Below are 27,203 nucleotides of genomic sequence, written 5' to 3' on the forward strand. Positions count from 1 at the left end.
TTGAGTTTACTTAAGCCTCACTAGCAGACTTCAAATCAGGGCTGGACTTGTAATCTGGCATACCGGGCATTTTCATGGTTGGCCGACGCACACAGGGGCGGACTGGCCATCTGGAGAACCGAGAGGGCCGGTCGGTCGTCTGCGAAACGTGCCGAATGGGCCGTGATAAACTCAAATGTGCCGCCACACTTTATGCAGTACGGACCGCAGAATGGCGCCACGATATGCAGATAAAGGACAATGAACACCCCCCACCCCCCTTTCAACTTTCGGATCACCATCAACAACCCCCCAACCGATTTCTTTTCCCTGTCCAGCCTTGCTTCAAATAACTCTATTTTGGCAGAAGCTGTCACAAATGACTGTTTTGCTTAGATCTCGCTCTCGCTTTGAAGCCATCAATTCATCAGGGAGTCCCGATGGTCAAATGATTAACCTCCCACTGGCAGACTCTGATGCGCATTTCTTCTCCCACTGCCTGGGTAGCGATTAAGCTCACACCTGAAAATCACTGGAAAAATCAGCTAGTGTGGCGCCGGCTTTAAGTGCCTCAAACTAAATACTGGCAAATGATTTGCTCTTCCTCTAAAGTGCTCCCCAGTACCTGGTCCGAATGTATTTCTAGGCAGACTGATGAACAAATGTACTATATTTTGACTCCAAGATTTAGTTTGAAGCTAGCCAACCGGATAGTGCTACGATGTCTGGATTTCGCCCGCCAGAGATAGCGAGCGTGCATTGCTACGGCACTCCAACATATACAAGTATGTGCATACCCTACCGCCCCACCCCCACACTCAGCCAGACTGTGGTGGGCCCATTAGGTATAATTTTTCAGGGACCCATTTGGGAGTTTTGGTGGGCCTGCGGCAGTTACAACAAATGTTTCTGTTGATTGTGCAAAACCATAATTTTGCTAGAAAGCTATTTTGTTGTTTAATGCCCCAATGCCATCACATAATATTGCAATCAGGACCTAAAATGTGTTCTCTACTTCTGTCATCTGCATAACTGATTGTACTCAAATCAAATCTTGTAGTGCTGGCACACCAATGGTAATGCCACCTGCAGTCACTGTAGTAGTGACTCTAGTGAGCAGGGCTTCCCCCTGAGCCAGAGACAAAGGCATCTGTGAGTGTATTTGATGAGCACTAGGACCCAGAGAAAGATATATTTTCTTCCAGGGGTTGCCTAAGCCTCAGTGCACACCCCTGCCTAGGAAAGCTGAGAAAGAGAGAGAGAGAGAGGAGAAGCAAGAGGGTGAGACTACAGGAACAGCTCTGTTGTTGTGGTCACTCCAAGAAGCCTGCTCCTGCAGAGATGGAGGGACTGAAGTGTTGGAACTGACACTCTGTTATCAGGAGGAGAGGAATACATGTGGTAGGGCTTACTAGTGGATCAGCATTAAAAGGTGACCTGATTGTTGATCTTTAAGGAACGTATGCATGGGCAAGATTGTATGAATAATAGTGTACATGCTTTTGTGAGTGAGTGTGTTTATTGTACGGGCTTCAACAAAGGAGTCTGGATGGAGTGTGTTTGGGTATTGTGGCATAGGAATTGTCTTCACATACGTCTTCAAAGGAATGTGGAAGTGAGTCATCACTATACATGAGGGGAATACTTGTGTGTGTGTGTGTGTGTGTGTGTGTGTGTGTGTGTGCGCGTGCGCGCGTGTGTGTGTGTGTGTGTTTGTGGGGATTTTTTGCTGTCTGGACGGAAATATGGCATTGTTTATAGGGGAAAGAGTTGTCAGAAATTAACTTCCTCAAGTTAAGTCCAATATTCCCCCCCCCCTAAATTGTTTTATCAGGGGCATTTAGAGATTTTAGAAGGGATTTATTTTGACCATACTAAAATTAAATCAATGCTTTCTAAATCAGACTAATCACAATTTGGACTAGAATAGAATACTCAAAAATTCCCCTGAATTTTGTATTTAAGAGGCATTTTTGTCACTTTTCGTGGCATTTTTGCCCCCAAACTCCCGTTCATTTCTGACCTGAAAAGGAAGAGTCTGATTTCTCCATTGACAATTAGGAGAAGAACTGGAAGGGATGAATGTTTGCAGACACAAAAGTTTGCTGTGGCTATAAAAGGAAATTCCACAGTGAGTTCATTAACTTATCATCTGTTAGACCATCTGAGGATCCTCAGCTCTGTATCAACATTCAGAATAAGGAGGGTTTCATTGGGGAGAGACTGTGGCGAGGGCAAGTTTATCTCAGACTGCTTGTGATCTAGCTTGGACAGATGGCGATAGGCGTGTGTAAGCGTGTGTGTATGTGTGCTATGTTGTGTCTGTCGGGCGGAAAATTAGTTAAGAGAGGCAGATCTGATGCGGAGCACAGAAACAGAAGAAAGAAGCCTCAGTCTCTCAACACAGATGATTACACACTTTTTTAATCAACTGCCACGTGTGCCTGTCTGTTTGAGTGTGTTTGTAGAGGCTGTTTGCACACTTAGCGTGTAGACTGCACTGAACTTAGTAGTTAACATTGTGATGCATGTGTGACTGATTCAGGCGTTGTCATCCATAAAGAATGTTTTCCATTCTTGGTATTATGGCTGTGTGGATCGTTTTGTTATAGGCTATATGAAGTATGTGTGTTGGAGTGTTTTTGTGAATGAGTTTGTGTGTATTTTAGTAAAGTAAAACAAGATTTTTCCTTCGACTGCCACTGTTTTCTGAAGTCATACAAAATTCACCCCAGAACAAAATATAAGTAAAAAAAATCAAGAATTATTTGTATTATTATTATTATTTGTAATTTTTTATCAGTGGCTTCCTTAAAAACACAATCAAGAAGGAATAAAAACTATTGCTCATCAATCTTTATATTTGGGTCTCTGATTAAATAAGATACAATTACTTGAGATGTAAAATTGCTGGCAGAGAATATAGAGAATATATTTTGATTGAGAAGATAATACTTTATTCTTGTTTTATGTACTAATCTGACTAAATAAAATCTGACTTAATTTTGTAAACTTTATGCTTAAAACAAGAAAATGAAAAACTCTGCCAATGCTGTAAGAAACATAAACTTATTTTCTTTTAGTAAAATAAATTTCTTAGCCCAATGGCAAATTTGTATTTTATTTTTCCTATTTTAAGCATAAAAAGCATATTTCTATGAAAATAAGAAGGTATTTTTATTGTCAAGTTAATTTATCTTGTTTAAAAAAATTCAGATATTTTAATGTTAAAAAAGACAAATAGTAAAAGAGAATTTTTATATATTTTTTTTTCTAATCTTAATCTGTTACATTTTTGCTTAAAACAAGATATATAACAACATATATATTTTCTGAAAACAATTCTTAATATCTTATGCAGATTTGCCTCTCAAATAAATTCAACTTTTTAAGGATGTTTAGATATTTTACTGAAAACTAGACAAGAAAATATTTAAAAAAATATTTATTATTATTATTATTATTATTATTATTTATTTTATGAAAGGTTAGTTATTAATTAGCTTAAGTTTATTGTTGAATCTGAAGCTGATTCTGGCACTAAAACCAAATCTTTCTGTCCCATAGAGAATATAGTTTTATAATGTCAGGATAGTGTATCTTAAAGGTTCACTCAGTAATTTTTATTCTTCATTTAATTTTTTTCTTTACTTATAAAGAAAAGAATAGTAATTTTGAAACATATGTTAAAAATGATGACCACTCATGTGAGTTGAAGAGTTCATTCATATCAGTAACCTTTTAAAAGCTCTTTTATTCTACATGGGGGAGAGGCACCCTCATAGGGGCAACCAAGTTACGATCACATGACCAGCTGAATAATACTCCCTTAATCTCAGTAACTGCCCTGTTATTGGACACTTTAATTCATGGATTAAATGTATCCTGGTTTAATGTGCATAGTGAATTTCTACAATGGCATCTGTAACTGAAACCTACTGTGTTGGAATGATGCAGCATCCAGGCCACTAGGTGTCAGTGTAAGCCATACTTCGACATACTTCAAAAAATGACTGAGTGCACATGTATTATGAACAGATTCAGATCGAACTGAATCAGAATTGAATCAGAACTCAAGTTGGTTTACTCATAAAGGATGTATAACAGTGCTCCAGTGTGTCTGAGTATGTGAATTCAGTTTATCTTAAGACACAAATATTGTGTAAAATACAATGAAAATTAGGGTGACATTGTAAATATTTGGCTATGTATTTACTGATTATGATGTAATGCTCCACGATAATGAGTTTCAGACCACAAAAACCTGCTAAACTGATTATAAACAGTCAGAACACTGTTTCCTTACTGTGTCCTTGAACTTGCTTCAGAGAAAAGAGCAACGTGCGGTGTTTAATTTCAGGGGGCTGATGTCATGACTCATGATGTCATGCTATATATAGTCTGACTGATTGCTCTGCAGCTCTGCCTCCAATTGGTCGACTGCCGCTTTGGGAGCGTGAGTCAGTGACTGATTTTGTTTGTATTTTTCATAAAGATTTACTGGCCAGTTGGTGCTGAAAATCGTTGGCACTTTATGAGTGACTGTGTATGCATGACTTGGTGTATCAAGAAAGCTGTATATTTTTAGGATTTATTGCACATGTTTTACTCAAAGTCCTACTCATAAACTTACCCTCAGTCTGCAGGAGATTGTAATGATTAGCTGTAGTTATCTTTATAATTGGAGCACACGCAGCAGTAAAACCCCAGGATTTCATGCGCCTGCGGCGTCTCTGAGTGATGATGTCATACTTTGTCCCTCATAAGTGATTGATGGGATCGTCTTCGCCACTGGGTGATTATGTCATTTTATAAAATAGCATAAACAGGATCCTGAAAATAATTCACATTGCAAGGAATCTAAATTGTTCATTTATTTGTATTTTTGTATTGATATGGGGTTAAGAATGACCACAACATTTTCTTAATAGGTTTCATGAGAAGAAATAGGATAAGTTGCTTTGGTAAAATGTTCTTAAGTGTCCTGAAAATAAAGCACAATGCAAAAAAAAAAAAAATGTATCCTAAAATTTGTCCTAAATTTAGGATTTTTTAAAGATGCTTATTAATGGTACTGACAGTGGAGTAGGTGTGGCCTTGGCAGACTAGATCTTCTTTACGCATGCTGCTGCTGCTTGACATAAGTCAATATGCTGCTGGGACAGAAGAGACATGTGGCTGCAACTGTTCAAACATCAAGATAAAGCCTCAGTAAAGCAGATCTAGCAGGTGGTGCTGGGTAAGTGGAGGGAGAACGTGGGACCATTGGGGAAGCCAAAGCGCCAACGTGGCAGCCGATGAAAGCCACTTGTGGACATTTTTGATCACTACAATCCTGCGATCCAGCTCAACTATGGATACTTTCATGGCATCATTGCTGCAACAATTGATCATTATTTGAAGATGTGTCAGGGTTTCGCTTTATTACCTGGAGGAATAGATAGTACCGTAACCGTTGAGGTGATAGCGCATTTCCTTGGTTATGGCTGTGCGTTGGCTGAGGCCGAGTCAGAACTGGAGTTCTTGAGAGGATGAATTTGAACATATATTTGTGGGACAAACCGGCTGGCAGATATATTTTCTGGTAAACAAATCCTCCAGGATTCTGGAAATTAGCCAATCAGCAATGGAAATGTGCTTTTGGGCCAGACGAGCACTCTGGCATGTTATACCCAAAAGATTTACGTTTCCCTCGTTGTCCACGGGTATGGAATAAATCCCATTGAGTTATCTCAGACATCTCCCATATCGGCTACAAATGTAGCCTCTTCTGGCTCAGAAATTTTGAGGTGAGACATTGTTCATCAAAGGAGAAATACAAAGGAGATGAAAACGGTGATGACTGTGACAGTCAGCATGTAAATACTGTATGAGATTGCGCAGAATGCTGCTGTATATAAAATAGTTTTATGTATTGTCACTAGAGGGAACATTTTCTGAATGGGTGCATAGAGAGAGGTGTGCCTGTACGACCTATAAGCTTGCACTATGTAGAGTTTCCAAACTGAAAATAATTGTCATATATAGAACTATAATATATAGGATCCAGCTCTTCTTGCACTATTTGTGTTACAGGTATGCATGATTGCTCAAATTTTGCAGCTTTGTTTGTGTGCAGTTGCATTTCTAAGCGATTTGACACAAGAGTTTATTGTTAAAGTAGCTGAAAAAATCCCAAAGACTTGCATTGAAGGAGGGGCACATTCCTAGGGACTAGAATAGCATAGAGAATTAGGCCAGTAAACAACCACCTGACATCCAGAATGCCTTAACAACCGCATAGCAACACACTTAAAAAAAAACACTCCGAAGGCCCAAACAACCACATAACAACCAACAACACCCTAGCATCATGGCAGAACGTTTTCCATGGGGAAGGACCACCTACCTTTTCTTGAAAAATGCAGAAATCAATTTATATTGTAATATAATATTTAGAGGACATACACAAGGGCATGATTGTGATGCTACCACCACAACTAGGCTCCTATTTTGGGCTTATGCGTCAGATTATTGTTCTAGGAACCATTTGAAAGCTGAAAAATTCCTTCACTGCATTCTTTTCTCTGTCCCTCAACTTTATTTTTTCTTCCCTCTCTTGTGGACTGTAAAAGTGAAAGTGTCAGCTCACTCTGAGTGCACCGTATGGCTGATCTCTGAGAATCTGTACTTTAAAAGAAATCCCATGGGCGAAAGAACAGCTTGGGCTGAACATTTCAGTTTTAATAGTACTATATTATTAACTTTTACATTTTGTGTGGCTTTTAGTCTATGTATTCCAGCTTTGAGGCCATCTACTGTGCAGCATGGCACTTGAAAGTACAGCGTGTTGTAAGAACAATCATCTGCTTCCCAATGTCCACTATACGAAAAATAATTGCACGTATGACTTTTTGTTTGGTTCCAAATCTATTATTACCTATGTACTGACAGTGTTGGGAGGATTACTTTTGAAATGTATTCTACAGATTACAGAATACAAGCTGTAAAATGTAATTTGTAGCATATTTCGTTAGATTACTCAAGGTCAGTAATTTATTCTAAATACTTTGGATTACTTCTTCAGCACTGGTTGATTTTTTTCACTTGTTTTGACTATAAAAACTCTGCCAGTACAGTAAGACAAAATATACATGTTACAAATACATTCTCTGAAAAACCAAAATATCGTATGCAGTGTTGTTTCTAAAACAAGATCAATCAAATTGATCTTGTTTTAAGGAATTTTAGATCATTTTTGTATTTTTTGCCTGTGAAATTATTATCAATAATACGATTTTGGTCCTAATATCAAAGGTCTTACTAGAAAAAAAAAAAATTATGATCCAATGTGAATTTTCTTGATAAACAAATATGATTGTGTCTGGAAACATGTGCATGTAAATGGCTAGAAATAACATTTTAGCTTAGCGTAAAGCTGACAATTTACACCAAGGTTTATTTCTATTTCTTCTGCTCCAAACTTACTACAAACTTTCTTCAAACGTTCTTCAAACGTACTTCTCTGTCTGCTCGTATGAATGTAACACATCATAAGAAAGTGTTTCACCTCTGTTCACTTTGGATCACATCATTTATATGTATAAATGTTTTCCATCTGAAAGGACTAAATATTAAATAAAACAAATGACAACAAAATGCAAAGTAATCTCTTCAGTAATCAAAATACTTTTTGAATGTAACTGTATTCTAATTACCAATGATTTAAATTGTAACTGTAGTGGAATACAGTTACTTATATTTTGTATTTGACATACGTAATCCCGTTACATGTATTCCGTTACTCCCCAACCCTATGTACTGATTACATCTCTGGGTTCTGAAGTGCACAGTTTCAAGGTTCTGTATGATAACTGCGAGCAACTGTCTTCCAGATCTCCATATCTCTGCTGCTGGCTGTCCCTTCGCTCTGTCTGGACCATGCGTAGGCCTGTTCTTTGGCAATGCAAAGGGGAAAAATTCCTTCCTGTATGATGTCAGAGTTTGAACACTAGAGTAAACAAGAACACAGTCTGAGAGGGGCCTATCTCACGCCTACGAACAACAGCAGGAATGAGGATCATCTTTTTTCTACGTCGCTGAATGGCTTAAGAGTAGTGTGGGGTTCATACTTTAATGGTCTTTTTGTTGAGGTTGTGTCTGCTCCAGAAGAGTACAGTCATCTAATTGCGTGTGAGTGTGGTCCTTTCCCGCAGAAGTGTTACTAGGGCCAGTAGCATTTCCCATGAGAGAAACTAGAGCTATGGTGCACTCATGACTGTCACAGCTGTTCTTTAAGGTCCGATCAGATGCCACATCTCAGATGACCAGCGCCATGAATGGAGTGTTGTGACACTCCATTCAAAGAAGAATTCAAAAAGTGCCAGCAGGAAACTAGTACCGAGTATGTTTTACAGAAGATACCAACAGCCATTGTCGCCAAGTACATTCATATGTAACAACTAAAACATAAAAATATTTTTTCCACACTGTTTATCACTGAATAAATCCAAGGATGAACTACTTCAGGGGTCGGCAACCTATGGCTCGTGTGCCAGCATTGGCACGTGGAGGGGTAATCACTGGCATGCCAGCAATGGCGAGAGAGGAGTAGACTATTTATTTATATAAATTTAGTACCTGCATTCCAATCTACATCTTGATGTAATCCTTCCTTATGATCACACAACTTGTTTTCATGAGCTGAATGGGAGTTTAAACAATAAGTTAAAATGTGACAAGACTGCAGTATACCCAACAGACTTATGCAGCGCTTGCAAGCCATTTGCGCATCACAAACCGGCAGGGCTTGCGAAGTAAATGTGCCCGCTTTGCTTCGGTCAGGCTGCGCAGATGACAGCCTACATTCTGTGTTTCATATGTTTGTTTTTGCATTCAGAACAACACATCATGTAATAAGGAAAATATCACTATTAATCCTTGAGATTTCGCATACAGGTACACCCTCCTTACACCATGGTCACACTCAAAATTACATTAAACGATTAAAAGAGACAACATAAACCCACATCGAGGGGTTACAAAATCTGAGTCTATTCAAAATATGCATTAAACCTGGAAAAAAAGTTTTAGGATTTTGCAGCTGCGATTCACCGAAAAGGGTTCAATACTTGATCAGCTGATGCGCGAATGGCTTGCATGCATGACGTGAGTCTCGTCACATTTTAAAAGTGTTTAGCCACGTGGAGACTTTCGTGAATATTTTTTATAGTAATGGTGTAACTGACTCATTGATTCAGAATTCAGAATTGATTCATTGAAACAGAAAGTTTTAAATGATTCATGGAAATTAATCGAATTTATTTACTCTAACTCTGATTATGTCACTAAAATTTAAAGCAGAGATGCAAATCTTAATGCTCGCATCCTCACCTGTCGTGACTCAAGAAATGATCTCTGTCTTTAGAGAATTTATTAGCCAAAATAAAAAGTGCATTGAAATTAGAGGTCAACCAATATTGGATTTTACCGTTACTGATAACCGATTAATCGGCTGATAGTTTTAAAAATCGATTAATTGAACGTTTAGAAATTCTAAGACTTTCCATACTGTGACATGCACAGACATAGAGGCAACAAGAGTCCAAAATGAATAAAACCTCAGATGCAGTTTATTGTTCAACCATAGTACCAAAAAGCAACCATTACACTTATTACAGGGACAATCTCTCTGGAGCTACCTTGGGTTAAGTGCCTTGCTCAAGGGCACAATGTTGAATGGCTCATGGCTAGCACCTTACAGGGCTTTAACCAACAATTTTCTAGTCACCAGTCCTGAACTTTTATTCATGGGTGCAACAAAGGGTCAGTTATACATGAGAAGCCATTACTGAGAGAGGGGGCGAGGAAATCTCCTATTCTGTCCCCTTATCGCGATGATTAAGTGGCTAAGACTATTATGTGAGGGGCCCTTATGGAGAGCAGAAGCTGAGCAGAAGTTGCTATCATGTGCTGCAGTTGAAAGCAGACTTGCTGACTCCTCTAATTCACGCTCTGAATACACTTAGATGAATTGGGTATTTGCAAAAACATGCAGTTCACATGCCGAACATCTTAGTCTATATATCATCATGTTCATTAGGACCCTACATAGCTGGCCACAAGCACATGTTTGTGTTTGAATGCTGGTCCCCATCAAGATTGCTGCAGTGGTACAGTAGATGTGAAAAGGACAAAAAGGTCTACACACTGGTCATTGCCGGCCATGCATTTCTGGGGGATACAGACTGGATTGTTTAAACAAACTGACATAACAAGGATGCAAGGGACTGCGACCTTCTTGCGGAAACAGGCAAGTTTGATGATCAGCAGAAGTGGATGGTGTCTCAAGTTTGACAGATGATCACAAAGGGCCTATTTGATGAATATGCATCTGGCACTGGACTGTCAGCTCTCATGGTCTCCATCTCATCTTCCTGTTCCAGCCCTCCTCCTGTCCTTTGTGCTCCGATCCACAGATGCAAAGCTTCTCCCTAGAGCTTCTGTCTAATCATGGTACCATCATCCCTCAGTCATATTACCCTGGAAGGGCTTTTCAGACAGCATACGCTGGAGGACACGATGACTTTGAAATGCTGCTAATGACTGGAGGATGTTCTTTGTGTTCCTCGTGATGGAGAGTGGTCAAGGGCCAGGAAAGAGTTGGGCAACAATGCTAGGCTGCTCTTTCTGTGGTGTTACCTGCGGGAACAAACTTTGGGTTGATGGCGAGCGAGCCATCCTCCTGTTTTCTGAAGATAAGCGCTGATGCCACTGGGCTGAAGTCTTTGTGTGTTGTCTTTAAATAGTAGCACACAGAGCTTTAGCAATGTCTGTTCCTGATTTACCCCTACTCCAAAGTCTGGATTGATTGATTGTCCTTTTATTGAGGTTTATCATTAAAAAAAGATTCCAGGAATAAATAAAGAGACACTGTCAATTCAGAGGTCAAAAGATAAAATGCTGCTTAAATTTGCCTGTACTTTATGAAATGTTTGATTTGTTTTGGCACCAAAAGATGTAGTTGTACAGTGAACAGGAATGCATAATGTGTTCATTATAACCCAAACCCCAACCCTAAAACGAAGCATTAGTGGAGTCAGTGTTATTTAAGGAGTGAAAATGCAACCTTTGAATCGAGCTCACCATTGTTTATGTAAACTCAATTACAGAACCCGAACCCAAGTTTTGGAGTGAATGAGATTACTTACTGGTTGCCATGGGAGCAGAGACCATGTTTAGTAGTGAACATGATTACCTCCTGGTTTCCATGGGACCAGAATCTGTGTCTTGGAGATTTTGTGCACAACACGCCAAGTGTAGCACCACAGGGAATGGTAAACGCTTTTGAATTGTTGCAAAAAACATTTGTCTTCATCTGTCTGTCCAAGTGTACATGACACAAGGTGTAATTGAGTATTTGAAGGAAGGATGTCAGCTAAGGAATTGTTTAATACATATTGCACATCACCTCTGTCTTAGGATCATGCACACAAAGCCAAGGCCAGTAATCGTCCGATTAATGTGTGTACATGCTGGACAAAGCCAAGCTAAAATTGCATTATCTAGCTTTGTTTGTGTGACTTTGCAAAAATCAAACTGGTACGATTTCAGTCATATGCAAGCGTTTTATGACATTAAAGCAATATCTCAAGAGCAAGAGTGCTGTATGGCCCTACATCAGCATGGCTGCTATTTGGCTGCAGGCACGCGGTCACGTGCCGTAGGTAATCACAGACGTGCTGATTTAGCGCCATACAGCACAATTGCGAGTATGATATTGCATACAATAGTTCAATAAACAAGTGAAAAAAACTTCTTTCTTAGGCCACAGATCAGGAGTTATGCAATAGACACATATCTAGATGCTCTTATCTGCGCTGCTCTTACACTTTAGTTTAGGATTTTACGAACACATCAGAGTGATACAAACAGTAAAGTGTCCAAGTGTTGCTGTTCTGAGACATCAACACTCCTGGAATGTCTCTTATCCTATCAGATTTGGGAACTGTTGTGTAATTCAGTATATCGACATACAGTGTTTACAATTAATGGGTAACCCTTACAAAAATTTGTTCACAGCAAATTTGATGCAAATTGGCCACAGATCATTTTCACATGCAAATGGGATTTGTGGCAAACTTGCAGAAATCAACCTATGAATGGCTGTAAAGAGATCAATGGAAAGGAGGAGGCGAGAACCGGCTTGTCAATATAAATAATAGTTTAATATAAAACTTAAACAAAAGACAAACACACACACATGACGTACATGTCTGTAAACGATCTCTCTCTCCCACACGATCCTCTGCAGTCGACCTTTATCCCATTTGGGAGGCTTGATTAGCCTAATACGGGAACGGGTGTGTACGATCACGACCCGGCCCCGCCCTCCGCCCTTCCACAATGGCTTACTTATATTTGTATCTGCATATTAAATTGAATATTTTAATATGGAACAAAAATGACACTATTTTTAAGGGTTTTGGTGTTTTATTTGTACTTGCTATCCTTTGCTAATCAATCAGATTTGGGTGCCAATCAACCAGATTTGGTTAAATATTCTTGATATGAGTATAGGAAAACTCTTCACATGCTTTGACGTAACATTATAAATTATTTGCTGTGCTGATAATATTGGTTATGCTAGATATAAAACCACAGGCTGCTTATAGTGATCGAACTCCTCTCCCATCAGTTATTTTACAGGTCAATGGCATCAACTATGTAATTGAGAGAAAGATAGAAAGAGAAAGTCAACCCTCTGCATGCTGCTAGTGTACTCTGTAGGGCCCAGGACCAGCAATGTTTTAAGCCTGACTTCTGAGAGTAGAGGTCTCCTCTCTGCACCAAACTTCAGTCAGAGACCCTCAGGCTGAGTACAGTAAGGTCACCTTCACTAAGCTCAGATCAGACAAGGGAGCGAGGGAACGGGTGAATAGAGGAATAAAGCAAATGTGTGCTGCTGCTCTTCCACTGGTATTTCCCTATGGGTAGGAGCGGTTCATATGGAAAGGAGAAAGTTCTTGCCCGTGGTCTAGTGTGTTTGCGACACCAGTAGCGAGAGTTGTGCGCTCCAGCCCCTTTGGACAATGAACCTTCACCTTGCTGTCATTGCTTATTGACTTTTCTGATGTTGCTAGCTGAGAGGATGGACCCTATACTTTGATCAGCAGATGGGCTGGCTGATTGGTTGGCCGTATGCACATGCCCTGGTGTGCCCTAACACAGTTGTCATGGGAACTGTGGAAATGGAAACTAAATTTTTTTTTCAGTGCTGGAAAAGAGAGGGAAACTCCGATCTTATTCTATGCTGGTGTTGACATGTAGCCAAAAGTCTATTATTTGTACTAAATTATAAAGTCAAAGAGATACTCATTAGAGTTATCTGAATACAGTATATTTGTTGGCGTTTGAGAAGAAACTATTTAGCATGAATTTCATTGTTTTAAATGAACTCAAGTGCATTGAGACCTCTGCTTGGTTTTCACGGCTTTGGCTCAACTTAGAATTAGCCCACATTTTTGTGTATAACTGATTTGTGTATTATTTAAAGGTCATTTAAAGGGCACTCAGTATTTTATGTATGTCATATAGTACTATACTTACAACTAGGGATCTGGATGCAGCATCATTCAAACCATCAAATCAGTCAAAATCAGTATTTCAAGTTATAAATGCCAGTGTAGAAATTCACTATTAAATGTCAGCCATGATTTTTAATTAATGAGTTGAAGTGTCCAACATCAGGGTGGTTACTGAGACTAAGCAAGTAGTATTCGGCTGGTCATGTGATCTTACATGGTAGCTCCCAAGAGGGGACCCTCTCCAGGTAGAATAAAACAGCTTTTATAAGGTTACTGATTTTACTGTAGTATTCATCTCCTGTGAGTGCTCGTTTTTTAAATATGTTTCAAAATAACAATTCATTTAATCAGGAGTAAAACTTTTTTTAATGAGGAAAAAAATGACTCAGTGCACCATTAAAGTGTCACTAATGGAACTGCAAAAATAATGATTGTTTTCAAACAGCTTTCCTGAACACTCCTTCACTCTGCTAATGAAGCACAGTTCTCTGCGGAACAATAATTGCCGTTTCTCAATCTGTGGGTGTTTTCAAATTGGGATGCCAGTGAAAGTAGGCAATATCAATGTAGTAATCATTGGGCGTTTCCAAACCAGGATTGGCATTCCAGAACTATCCAATGAAGGTAGGGAATCTCAGTGTAGTAAGCAAATCATGTAAAGTGGTTTAAAAATGCCCATACCAGTTTGAAACTGCTCATTGATTAGAAAATGCCTATTGACACAAATTGAGTCATCCTGCCATTGGTAGGGTGAATGGAAATTCCACCCCCAATTCTCACCATATTTAAAATCCAGAAGTATATATATTGTGTAAATGTCCAGTGTGAGGTGCCAAAAGCAAGTGAAATGGTGTCATGATCAGACAAGAGGTTTTAACAAGTAAAATGGACCTCCCTAACCTAAAACTTAAACTTAACAATACGTGTCCTTAAAGCAAACAAGACGTGAACAAAACAGACATCTTTACCCTAAACAATACCTTACCGATAGGGTTCCAAAATCAAATAAGTGGCAAACAAAACCGACATCCTTACCCTATACCAAAAACTGAGACTGTAATAAAAGCAAATGCGACATGCTATATTTTCTAAAGCAACCATTTCATTTTGCTTCTATTAATCTTTCGTCTCATGTAACAACTTGCGTGCTTGGCTGGGCTCAATCTCTGTCGTCGAATCATATTGTAATCAGTGTGTAAATGTGGGTGGGCCAGTAATACAAGTATTAAAATGTGTCACTTTTCAAATGATACATTGTAATAAAAGTGTTTCGATTTAAAAAGTGTCAAAAAAATTTTTTTACAGTCATAATCAGCCGTTGTAGTCTGATTTGTGTAAAAGTGAATAAAACACACAGTTGCTGTAGAGCCTTTAGTGTTCATTTCACCAGGAAACTGCAACGAAATGTAGAACTAAGTTTTGTTATAACAAAGTTCATTCGATGAGACTAGGTTGCCAAAAACATACCAAAACAATGGCACTTTTTTATATATATAAATGTCGTGGGAAGTGAATGCAACTGCATTTATAATACCTATAAACCAAAGATGCTAGGGTTTGAAGTTATGCATTTGTTTACACTGGGCTGAAATGGGCTGTAATCTTTACATCAGATATTAGACACTGCTGTAAAGGCAGCTGGTTGAGCTCTATTGTGCCTTTTCCCATTTGCACATCTCTTGGGTCATTTGTCAGAACTCTAATATAGTCTATTGCTTAAATTACTTAAGGGCTTAAACAAAAATTAGTGTTAAACTTTCCATTAGACTGTTAGTTTCTGTTAACTGTAAGAAGGTAAACAGTATGATTAGTTTATTCATAAGTGAAAAGGAAGTTCAATGGCAGCCCCAAATAGTTTGTTGTCATAGCAACAGTAAAATTAGCTGGCCATTTTTTGTCAGATGAAATGTTTTGTGGCAGTGCCACCATGGATACAATACAAGCAAAACAGTGCAGTGTGTGTGTGTGTGTGTGTGTGTGTGTGTGTGTGTGTGTGTGTGTGTGTGTGAGCGTGTATTTATCACTTTGTGGGGACCAAATGTCCCCATAAGGATAGTAAAACCCGAAATTTTTGACCTTGTGGGGACATTTTGTTGGTCCCCATGAGGAAAACAGCTTATAAATCATACTAAATTATGTTTTTTGAAAATGTAAAAGTGCAGAAAGTTTTCTGTGAGGGTTAGGTTTAGGGGTAGGGTTAGGTTTAGGGGATAGAATATAAAGTTTGTACAGTATAAAAACCATTATGTCTATGGAAGTCCCCATAAAACATGGAAACACTACGTGTGTGTGTGTGTGTGTGTGTGCGCGCGCGCATGTGTGTTGTTGTTGTTGTGTGGAGAACTTTCACTTCTATGGCCCTTCACAGGATACGTTAGCTGATGATTGGCCAGCCAGTCCACTGTGTTGGCCACTGATTTGTTTACTAGCTTTCTTTTTTAAGCCTAAAATGTTTGCAGGCCATTCGAATATATTATAGCCTGTTTTCTTAAACAACAACAAAAAAAAAAAAAGATCTCTCAGAACATGTGCAGTTTATTCCCACAAAGACTGTGAAGAAAGTGAGGTGGGTTGCCTTGCCTTTCAAAAAAGTACCATGGTATTACCATGTATTTTGGACATGGTGCCATAAGAGCATAACAGTGATCATCCACTTTTTTATCATCATTGTCTACAGAAGAATTTTTTTATATTTATTTCCATGCAAATTACAAAAACATCTTCCATAAAGAGTTGTATGCCATGAACCAAACCTACCAGGGCTGCAAAGTTGAAATCAAACTTGTGACTTATTCAGAAGCAAATGTCATACCTGAAGACATGGTAGGTCTGTCTAGAAAGGTTTATGACGAATGGAGAAAATGAATGGATTTTTACTTCAGTACCCTACTGTTGCACTCCCACAGTATTCTTTGTTGTACTTTGGAAAACCATGTAAACACATTATGGTATGTGCATGTGATAATATACCATATCAAACAACCATGGTGTTACCACCTGATATCATTACTATAGCATGGTAACACAACAGTATTTTTGTAAATGTTATTTTCACGTACATGTATTATTGGACCCATTCAAACATCAGGATCATATTTCATGTGACAATGAACTATAACAATTTCCTCTAGTACATTATAATTCATGATTTCCTGAGCCTATTGGAGGAGAGAGGACTGTAATATTTCAATAAAAACATATCAATAAGACTACAGAATAAGATAAAGAATAGATCTACTCATGATATTCAATCTAATTTCTTTGCACACTGTGTTCCCTTTTATGTGTTGTTAATTCTCTCTAAGAAAACTGGGAGTTTGTTTATCCTCAGTGTGATGTAGATGTGATGTCGTCCACATTTGTATAATCTGCCTTATAAATGCAGCCATGCCTTGACTGACCCCAGGGAATCACTGCTCCAGATTGCGAGGCTAGATAATATTCTCGCTCCGTTGCTGTGGATACAGATGCTGTATAAACCATGCAACGCTAGCTGTCAGCTGTCAATCAGTGCAAGTGAAGAGAGGTACAGCTTTGACATGCAAGCACAAGTGTCAAAAGCAGCCCTAAGGCATGACCGTGCATTTTCCAAGGAGTACTCTGCTGCATATGCTGTTATTGAGTGATTGAATCGCCTTGTCAAGGGGTTGGTGCCCCTGGCATATCAGTTGACATGCACATGGATAATTATAATTGTGTGGGGGTACAGGTTGGCATGTTTATGAGAGAGCTGAAACTGATGGGTAATGCTGTAGGGGGAGATTACTGAATTTCCTACTGTGACTTGGGCAGTGTGTGATAAGTTCTTATTTAGATAAGCATCTTCTGATAGGGCCAGGCTTACTTTCACTAAAATCCAACCTTCTCCTAACCTTACCTCACAACAAACAAACATACACAAAGCACAGACACAAACATGTACACACTTTGACACAAAGATGCACACACACACACACTTCTGCTACAACAAAGTGGAGAAATTAACCAGATGTTTTAGAGTAAAATATTATTCAATCATTGTGTTATTATTAGGGCTGTCGATTTAACACGTTAATTCAGTGCGAATAATTTGACAAAAAATAACGTGCTAAAAAAATTTACGCAATTAATCGCAATGCCCACGGACCATAATAAGGAAGATTCCTGAGAAATGCAAGCTTGTAGTACCACCTGTTTACTCCAGAGGGCAGTAAGTGAAATTTCAGCTGTATGAGCAACTCACAGTTTATACAGTGAATAAAACACTTCAGTTGGCAGAACAACACAGACATGCGTTACGTTCTTGCGTTCAAAACACTTGAAGGAGCGCAAATGCGAACTAAGGGATCTCAAGATGTGTTTAAAGATTGAGTATTAAACTATATTTAACTTGACAGTGACTTAAACATTTTATGTTTATGACACAACGCACCCAAGACGTCTGACGTAGGTGTTAGTTGATGGGCCCTTAAACAAGCCCTCATAATAAAGCTCCAACTGATTGACAAATTCACTTGTGAAATGGATTGATGTGAACTGTATGTCAATGACTGACTTATGTTCAATAATATGGTAGTAAACAATACATTGTTTTCTAAAGCCGCTTTTTGTATTGTCTTATCAATGATTAAGAATGTAATGCATTTTAATTATCTGAATATTTGTTATTTTATATATCTATATCTGTATATTTATATGCGATTAAATGTGATTAATCACGATTAATTAATCGGGACACCAAGTAATTAATTTGAATACAAATGTTAATCGATTGACAGCCCTAGTTATTATATAATATTTGTTTCTATTTAAATTGTCAAAATAATTTGTCAGTTCTACTTGAGTTTTGAGTTTTCACACTTTAGAACTTGATTTTTTTCATCAGTGCAATGTGGCCAGATAATAATAGTCCAATAATAAAAGCGATAGTTCACCTAAAAATGGAAATTCATAACAACTCATGAGCAGGCAACAAGATTTTTACTACAAAATGGCTTAAATTGCAGTTTGTTTCTCACCAAAACCTACCTTGGAATATGATGCTCAAGTTGCATATTTATATCCTTTTTGGGTCATTTTTAAAGTAAGTTTTCGAATGCATCGCGATCTTGAGTTCATGTATGCCAAAATGTGACAAAAATGATGAAAAACTAATAAAATTATAATTAGTAAAGTTAACATTATCGTAATGTACCTAGTTAGAAGGTCTTCTGTATAATTAAAAGAATAATCTAGAAGAGAATTTAGTGTATGCATTACATATGTTAAATATGTAAGCAAAAGGGACATTAAAACGGAAATGTACCCAAATATATCGATATAGAATGGAATCGAAATCAGAATTGAATCTGAAAGCTTGTGAATCGTAATCAAATCAAATCAGGAAATCTGTATCAATACCCAGCCCTATTTTAAAGTGATGTGCAATTGTCTGCCATTGAAATGAAAACACAGAAAACAGCAAAAGAAAACATTCTTTTGTGTTGTGCAGAAGAAAAAATGTCATATTGGTAAACTAGTCCTTAAAAGGATAGTTCACCCAAAATTGAAAATGATCTCATCATTTACTCACGCTCATATCATCCCAGATGTGTATGACTTTCTTTCACCTGCAGAACACAAATGAAGAATTTATCAGCTCTGTAAGTCCTACAATGCAAGCGAATGGGTGCCAAAATTTTGAAGCTCCAAAATCCACATAAATGGTGCACATAAAATGAATCCATACTCAAGTCTGACTCAAGAGGTTAAATCCATGTGTTCAGAAACCGTATGATAGGTGTGGGTGAGAAACTACAGATAGATTTTTAAGTCATATTTTATCATAAAATCTCCTTCCTGCCCTGAAGGGGGTGATTTACATGAATAATATGAATCACCAAAAACAGAAGGAGAATGTGAATGTGAAAGGGAAGTGGAGATTGACTGAGAAGGGAGGAGAATTTATAGTAAAAAAGGACTTAAATATGTTTCTCACCCATAACTTTCATATCACTGAAGACATTTAACCACCAGAGTCGTCTGGAGCAGTGGTTCTCAACCTTTTTTGACTCCAAAGCCCCCCACTGTCCAAGACAATATTTGAAGGCCCCCTCGCCCAAAACTAGACATGTCTGATTAAAATAATTAATCATGGATCATTTTTGATTCTAGAAGTTTCAGAAAGAGTCTGTTTGTAATTTTAAGCACACATCTTAAAGTATTCTTTGTGTTTTAGTTAAGTTTAATTATTTTAATGTTTCTTATTTTAAATACATTTTAAGTCAAATTGATGCCCCCTTGGAAGTGTGCTGAGGCCCCCTAGTGGGTCCCGGCCCCCTGGTTGAGAACCACTGGTCTGGAGTACTTTTATGCCGCCCATATGTGGACTTTGGAGCACCCATAACATTTTGGCACCCAAAAAAACATTTTGGCACCCATTCACATGCATTTTATGGACCTACAGAGCTGTGAAATTCTTCTAAAAATCTTCACTTGTGTTCAGCAGATGAAAGAAAGTCATACACATCTGGGATGACATGAGGGTGAGTAAATGATAAGAGAAATTTCATTTTTGGGTGAACTATTCCTTTAAACCGATAGCCCAACCAGATTCAGCTTATATAACAGTTATCCAATTAATGTAATACTTGTAATGCAAGTACTTCTCTTCTCTGTGCAGGCGCTGAGGGCTGCATGGGTCCCGTGGTCATGCCCCCAGGGAAGAAGGCAGAGGGCCCCAGCAGTGGGAGTGTTGCTCGGGGTCTGAGTCAGCTCTACCAGGACACCGAAGCGGCTGACCTCTCATTCGCCCTGTCTGCCTCTCTCAGCCGGGCGGAAGACGAGGAGCTGACCAGCCTCAGCTGGCTGCACGAGAGCACCGATCTTCTGACCACCCTAGGCCACTCTGGCCTGCGCAGCGTCAGTCCCTTGCAGGATGCTAACGGTAGCCACGAACACTCTTCCTCCTCACCTTCATCCTCTCCTGAGCCCAGCGATCCACCCTATCACCTGTCCATGGGTCCCAGCCGTAAACCCCCCTACTCCTTCAGCTGCCTCATCTTCATGGCGATAGAGGATGCTCCCTCTAAGCGACTACCTGTGAAAGACATCTATGGTTGGATACTGGAGCACTTCCCTTACTTCGCTAGCGCCCCTACTGGCTGGAAGAATTCAGTGCGTCATAATCTGTCACTCAACAAGTGCTTCAAAAAGGTGGATAAGGATCGCAGTCAGGTGAGGTCTTGTGTTTCACTGAGGTTTACTGTGGGTTAAGATGTAAAACAGTTGGTTGTTTTTAATGGAACACACACTTTCATCTTCCTAAGTGATTTACTATTGATTTTTCATTCAATGGTTTTTAAATACTTCTCATGGAGGCAAGCTTATGTTTTTGAGAAAGCGCTCTGTCTGCTTTTCTTTTCTGCACAGTATGCAATGTATAATGCTTACTATTTTTTTATAGTATTAACACTACTACACCAAAGTCTACAGATGCAAGTACATCTCCTATTGACTTAATTGGGGAAAGACTGAAATCTCCAAAATTGTAGGTCAATGATTATATTGTAAATTGTACTTCTTTAGTTCTCAAGTTAACTGACTGACGATATCTCTATCAAAAAGGGTATTGGCTCTTTTAACTTTAAGGTGGGATTTCCATTCCTGAAGCCACATATTCAGTGTTACGATTTCTCCAGTTCATAAGTATACCAGTCACCCATCAATAATTCAGCGTGTGACATCCAGTTATCTCCTTGGAAATAAATATGGTTATTTCGCATTTATTAATTCTGTTTTGTGTGAAAAGGTCTGTTCTGCAGTATGTTCAAATAATGACTCAAGAAAAAGACGTTAAAATGTGCAACTGATATTTGTCACATTGGAATGGAAGGTGAACTAAGGCGCATTGTATTGTGAAATTAAGTATTCCATGCAGTATGTTCTGTTGTAATACTGTGGATTTTATACATGTGTAAAATTGGCATATTGTGCACAATACATGTACTATAAGCTCAAGAAATAATAACAGTAGTATGGTAATATACAGTTTCGAACACAGCACAGGAGTTTTGAAAATGTTAACACTGTTCCAAAACCTTGAGAGCTGCCTTGCTGTCTACTACCTACATAGACAGCCACTTTCTAAAGCCAGCGTTTCACTAGCCGATTTTTCCAATGATTTTCAGGTGTTAGCTTCAATAACACAATCACCGGCCTGACAGAGGGAGACAAAGCATGCATAAGCATCTCTCAGTGGGACGTGTTACTCGACTGTCAGGACTCCCTGCTGAGTTAAGTCTCAGTCAGCTCCCTAGCTTCCTGTGTCGTGAATCAGTATATAGTGAAGGGCATCCACTGAACATTGGGACACTTATGACTCAATCACCTGAATCCCTTTCATTGTAATTAAGGCTGAAAGACATTACTAACAACATCTCTGTGACGAGGAGGAGGGTGAGGCCGGGCCGTGACTAAACACGGAATAACGGCAGCTGCATGTGGCTCTCTCTCTCCCGAACTGCCACGTTCCGCCACATTTATCACTCTCCTCGGCTGATTAGCCCAATTTGGGGCCAGGCATGCAAACTCTTTTCGGCAAGCTTCACGTGACAGGGACCAGAGAGAGATGGTTGCGGGGAGTCGTTATGTGTGTCACCCCTCCACCATTTTGTGTTGGGAAGTGTGACATACCTCAGAATTGAAAGTGCAAGATCTCTGTAAAACAGTCTGCAAGTGTGACACCCTCGGCCAAATTTGAGTTGACTGGAGTCTGCAAGTGTGGCGGCAGAATCAGGAAGCATCCTAACTCCTCATAATCCTTACAAAAAACGATAGTTCTAGCAAACTTGCTGCAAACTTGACACAAATTTGCCGCAAATTTCGACACTCATTATTTTCACATGCAAATGAGCTTAGCTGAAAACTGAAAGTTTGCTGAAGGTTCACCACTACCGGTGAAGAGCTTTAAACTTCTAGCAAACATGCAGTACCACCACTCCCTATACGAATATTGGGCAGTCTGTGTAGGGCACCAACTACCTAGGGGGGCATCATCTTACCCTTGGGGGTACCAGAAACTCCAACAGCTGCTGTTCCTCGCATGTTATATGTTAGTGAAAGACCCAATACAGCCACAGAACACAGACGATTGCCTTGCTGTTCGCACCATATCACATTATCGTCTTGCATCCGCACCACGTCACACAAATAGTAGCGGTCGACCGATATATCGTAGAGGCTGATAAATCGGCCAATATTCAGACTATTTTCATTATCACGTATTCTATCAGCCTCTCCTCAGCAGTTCTCTGTAACAACTTTCTAATGATAAAAGGCAAATATCAATAAAACATCTATTTTATACCGTCTGCAAATATGCACATATCTCGGTTAAAGAGATGTAATTCACAAACCTCATGAAAATCCAGCGTTTTCTTCCCGTCGAGTGCTCATCTAATATCTTCCTCAGAAACGTATATTCTATCAACCAGAATCAAAATTTCAGGATCAAAAGTTCCTCTGATGCACAAATCATGACGGTCAGTCCGTGACAATCCAAGCAGGTGATCCAGGCCGTTTAAACTGTCAGAAGATTGCTGCTTCTTGCTGGATCCACACGAGCGCGTGAGCACATCTACATTCACTGAACATATGAATATCAGGATTGTTTTCTCCGCAAAGGAAAGAATTTGGTCTAAATGTGGAATTGTGTAAGGCTGCATAATATTGCTCTCTACCATTTGGAAAAGTCTTTGCTCAGGGAGCATGCAAATGTTGCCTTAAAATGGTTGGTAAGTAGCTCACTAGGTTTTGGAATAGTGCTATCGGCCTTAAATCAAACTCCACTTTCTCTTTGTTATAAACTACAACATAGTGTTTGCTAGGTATGCAAAAAGTACAGGTACTTCGGTACCAAGTCGATACTAAAATAAAAAACATTTCACAATATCAGTATTTATGCAGTATCGGTAGTACCAAGGACCGACTCAATGCGATACCTGTACCTGCAATTGTTTTTTATTTTAGACCATAATATTTGAGTTACTTTTTTTCAAAATGCATTGCTTTTGTACACATCTACTATCCCTGTCTTGCGAGAAATCAGGAGTAAAAATTTGCAAACTTTGGGGAGGAGATGCAGTGCATGATTGGCATTGTTGTTCTATAGAGTGTGAGGCCAGAGACTATTAAGCAGATAGAGACTCGCCACTACTATTTAAAGGAATGGGAGAAATTGGAGCACCCAAACAAAATGTTCTAGTACCCAACAGTCAATGGATGTTGAAAGGAAGTTCCGCCTTGCAGGTAAAAGAGCCAATCACCTTTTCGATACAGACATCACCTGTCAATCAGGTCGCTAACGTGCATGCACGTAATAATAAACAAATAGTTTGATTCATGAAACAACCCATTTTTATGAACCCGATTTGGTAGCATTAAAAACTATTCCATTCAAGTTGTGTCAACATGCGCCTTTGGCGTCTGTACTCACCGTGGATCAACTCAAAACAAGCGTGCACTGAGATGACTTAAGTGAAAAACATTCATTTATTCATCAGGCTTATTCCTTGAACGTGTTAGTCTGCCATTCCCCACTGAATTTTACCCTGACTTTTGAAAAACATCTTAAGTTGACTCTGACATTGTCGATGGGCACCACATATGATGTCAGATATGATGCAGATTCAAGTGTTGGACTTTGCTGTTATAGGTTATTCTTCATTATTCATATTGGCTGCCATGGTGATGGAAAAACAAATAATGCATATTCATGTTATTGATACTTTATATTTATTTATTATAAATATGACACGAAGACCTACTTTCTAAATATCTATTTGTTTACTATGTTGTTTTGACATGAGTGTTGTACAGTAGCTAACATGACCTGTAATGTCTCTTGAATGGAATGCATAGCAGAAGAGAAAGTGGCTGTGAGAAAAAAGTAACACAAAAGTAAAGTAATGTCTGTTTGTACCCCGCTTATGTTGACATTATATATTTATATAAGTATATTGCACGCTGGGCCATGTAGTGAACTGCTTGTCCAAAGGTGTGAAGCTTCTGTCAAAAACACACGACAAAATAAAAGCTTGATTTAAAATTAAAGCTTGACCCATGAAATGAAATAACTGACAACAGAAGTATATTACAGTATAGTAAAATGTATTATTCACTGAAATAACAACAACAACGATGATGTTAATAACAACAATATTTAATCAATATATCACAAGCAAAAGTGCTGTTGTCCTGAATTAAAGTTTTCATAAATATTTTCATTTACACTGTGATGATCAGCAGTTTATTTAACAAAAAATATATTTTTTTGATTATGCTGTGAGTGTCTTTACAGAAGCAGATATAAATATTATTGAGTGCATTACCACATACACCTAGCGTCTGTGGAGGCTTGCTTTATTCTCCGCAGCATCCATCCACAACTCAGCACACGAGAACCACTAAGAGCGAGAACCACATTATAGCAACCACGAGGAGGTTAACCCAATGTGACTACCCACCAGTGGCGGCTGCTGGTCTTTCAAAGAGGGGAAGCTCATTTTCGTCCTACATTATAAACTTATTTACCCTATTTTTTGCACTAAATCAATCTTAGGTGTTGATCTGCCCTGCTGTTTAATTCTAATGTTTTCCTCGTAAGGAAGACTTTCAAATGGCTTTGCCAAAATCAGGTCAACAATATTAGCACCGTCTGCCATCGTGCGCAGTTTCACCCGTACGACGCTAGCCTAGCCTACTGTATGAATGAATGAATGAACGAACGAACGAACGAACGAACGAACGCTCTAAAACAAAATATATTAAACTTGGTAAAACTGAAACAAGGAATGTGGTGTATAATTGTGTGAAATGTATTATGCAAATTGACTAGCAATTTCGCCAAACAAATATAAAGAAATAGGTTGCAGCAGTTTGTCTTTTGACTACACTTGAGAAATCCGCGATGGGACTGAGCGCGAAATAGCTTCAGTGACTTCTTATAGTACAGATTCGCTGTCAATCAAAAGGAGATGCAGTCTTTCGACAGATCCTCCAATCATCACGCGGAATCCCGGAGTCCGGGCCAGCCCACTCCTCATTCACCCCCAGAGACGCTGAGCGTCCGTGGGCGGGACATAATCGCAGCATTTATCCAATGACCGTCTATTTTCGGAGCACTGAAAAAACTGTTCAGAGCAGCCCCATTGAAGTCAATGGACGCTCGGCTTCAACAGGGAAATGCACTGACGCTACGGGAATGTATGAGAAGTAAATCGAGTCAGCCGACCTGCTATATGTAATGTAGCTGATTCTGAACGAACTCGTCTTCGAGATGAACGTGTTCTAACGCATTTTTAGTCAATAAATTCTTTACACAATAGTACATATTTGACCATTATTTTTTTGACATTATAGGGGAAGCTGAGCTTCCCTTGCAGTCTTAAAGAAATCCCCACTGCTACCCACCCTAGCAACCAGGCCAATTGGTTGTTTAGGAAGCCTGACTGGAGTCACTCAGTACGCCCTGGATTCAAACTTGTGACTCCAGTTGTGGTAGTCAGCGTCTTTACTTGCTGAGCTACCCAGGCCCCCACTCTGCAGGGGATATGTAAACAAACCCATGATTATAACCAAACATAGTTTGACTTAAATCAAAGTTTTATTATAATCAAAACATGATAATGCTTTCTGTTTAGATTGCCAGATATTTTGACCTTATTTAAAGTAGATAAAAAGATTAAGAAAAAGCAGCCTGAGTGTGTTTGCATGGGTATGCATGTGTGCGTGTAAGAGAGTGTGTTTGTACCTGTTTGAGCTGTCATGGTGTCATTTAGTTCTTAACAACGACCAAAAGAGTTTTTCTTGTGTATATATTCCTATAGCAACCGAGCTGTAGTTGACATAAGCATGTGGTTTCTGTAGCAACAGCCAAACTGATTGGTTGCGTTGTTATGTGTGTGTGTGTGTGTGTGTGTGTGTGTGTGTGTGTGTGTGTGTGTGTGTGTGTGTGTGTGTGTGTGTGTGTGTGTGTGTGGGTGTGGGTGTGTGGGTGCGTGGGAGGGAGGATTTCAGAGAAGTGGTATAAAGCATGGTGATCTGTTTAACGTGGCTAAAGTTTAGGTTACTTGGCCAGCAATGTCAAATTATCACAACAACACATCAAACAACAAAAGTAATTCTCTGGCAGGACACCAATGTGTGTTGAAGGTATGAAGTAGTATTGTACAAAAATTATCTACAGAATTTATCTTAGATAATGTTAATTAATAAATAATGCTTTATTGCATGATTGAATGTGTTGTTCCCAACCCATATGACTTTCTGTTTTTCTGTAGAACATAGGGCAGAATTAATTCGTCTAATTGAAAATGTGTCTCCCTGAATGGCCTGTTTTTGTTCACAAACACACTCAAACCATTAAAAGCCTCTCTTGACTTTATTGTAAAAAAAAAAAAGGATTAATCTCGCTGAAACATAGAAGGGTGTATGTAGGGAAAGAGCAGACTATCATGTCAACAGCAGACTGAGTGTAATGATTCACACAGTCTGGGGCTTCAATGTCATGTGTTACTCAATATCAGATGCTCATAAAAAAAACTTCAAATCTGTGGTAGATCAATCTAAGCTTTGTTAAAGGCCTCAGACTTCAGGGGTCCAGCTAAGCCCCACAGGTTAAAGATAACAAATGTATCCATG

The 27,203-nt window shown here is 39.0% G+C and overlaps 1 protein-coding gene across 2 annotated transcripts in view; it reads left to right on the plus strand.

The window, feature by feature from the left end:
• Positions 1-1,238: 1,238 nt before the first annotated feature.
• Positions 1,239-27,203, plus strand: part of LOC127623726 (forkhead box protein N3-like) — a 46,442-nt gene continuing 20,477 nt past the window's right edge. For both annotated transcript variants that reach the window (XM_052098205.1, XM_052098206.1), the window contains exons 1-2: positions 1,239-1,411; positions 20,185-20,738. In XM_052098205.1, coding sequence (XP_051954165.1) covers positions 20,199-20,738 — 540 coding nt within the window. In that variant the 5' untranslated portion in view covers positions 1,239-1,411; positions 20,185-20,198. The remainder of the gene's footprint in view (positions 1,412-20,184; positions 20,739-27,203) is intronic.

The sequence above is a fragment of the Xyrauchen texanus genome, chromosome 30 (assembly GCF_025860055.1).
Source record: "Xyrauchen texanus isolate HMW12.3.18 chromosome 30, RBS_HiC_50CHRs, whole genome shotgun sequence".
In the NCBI taxonomy this organism is placed as follows: Eukaryota; Metazoa; Chordata; class Actinopteri; order Cypriniformes; family Catostomidae; genus Xyrauchen; species Xyrauchen texanus.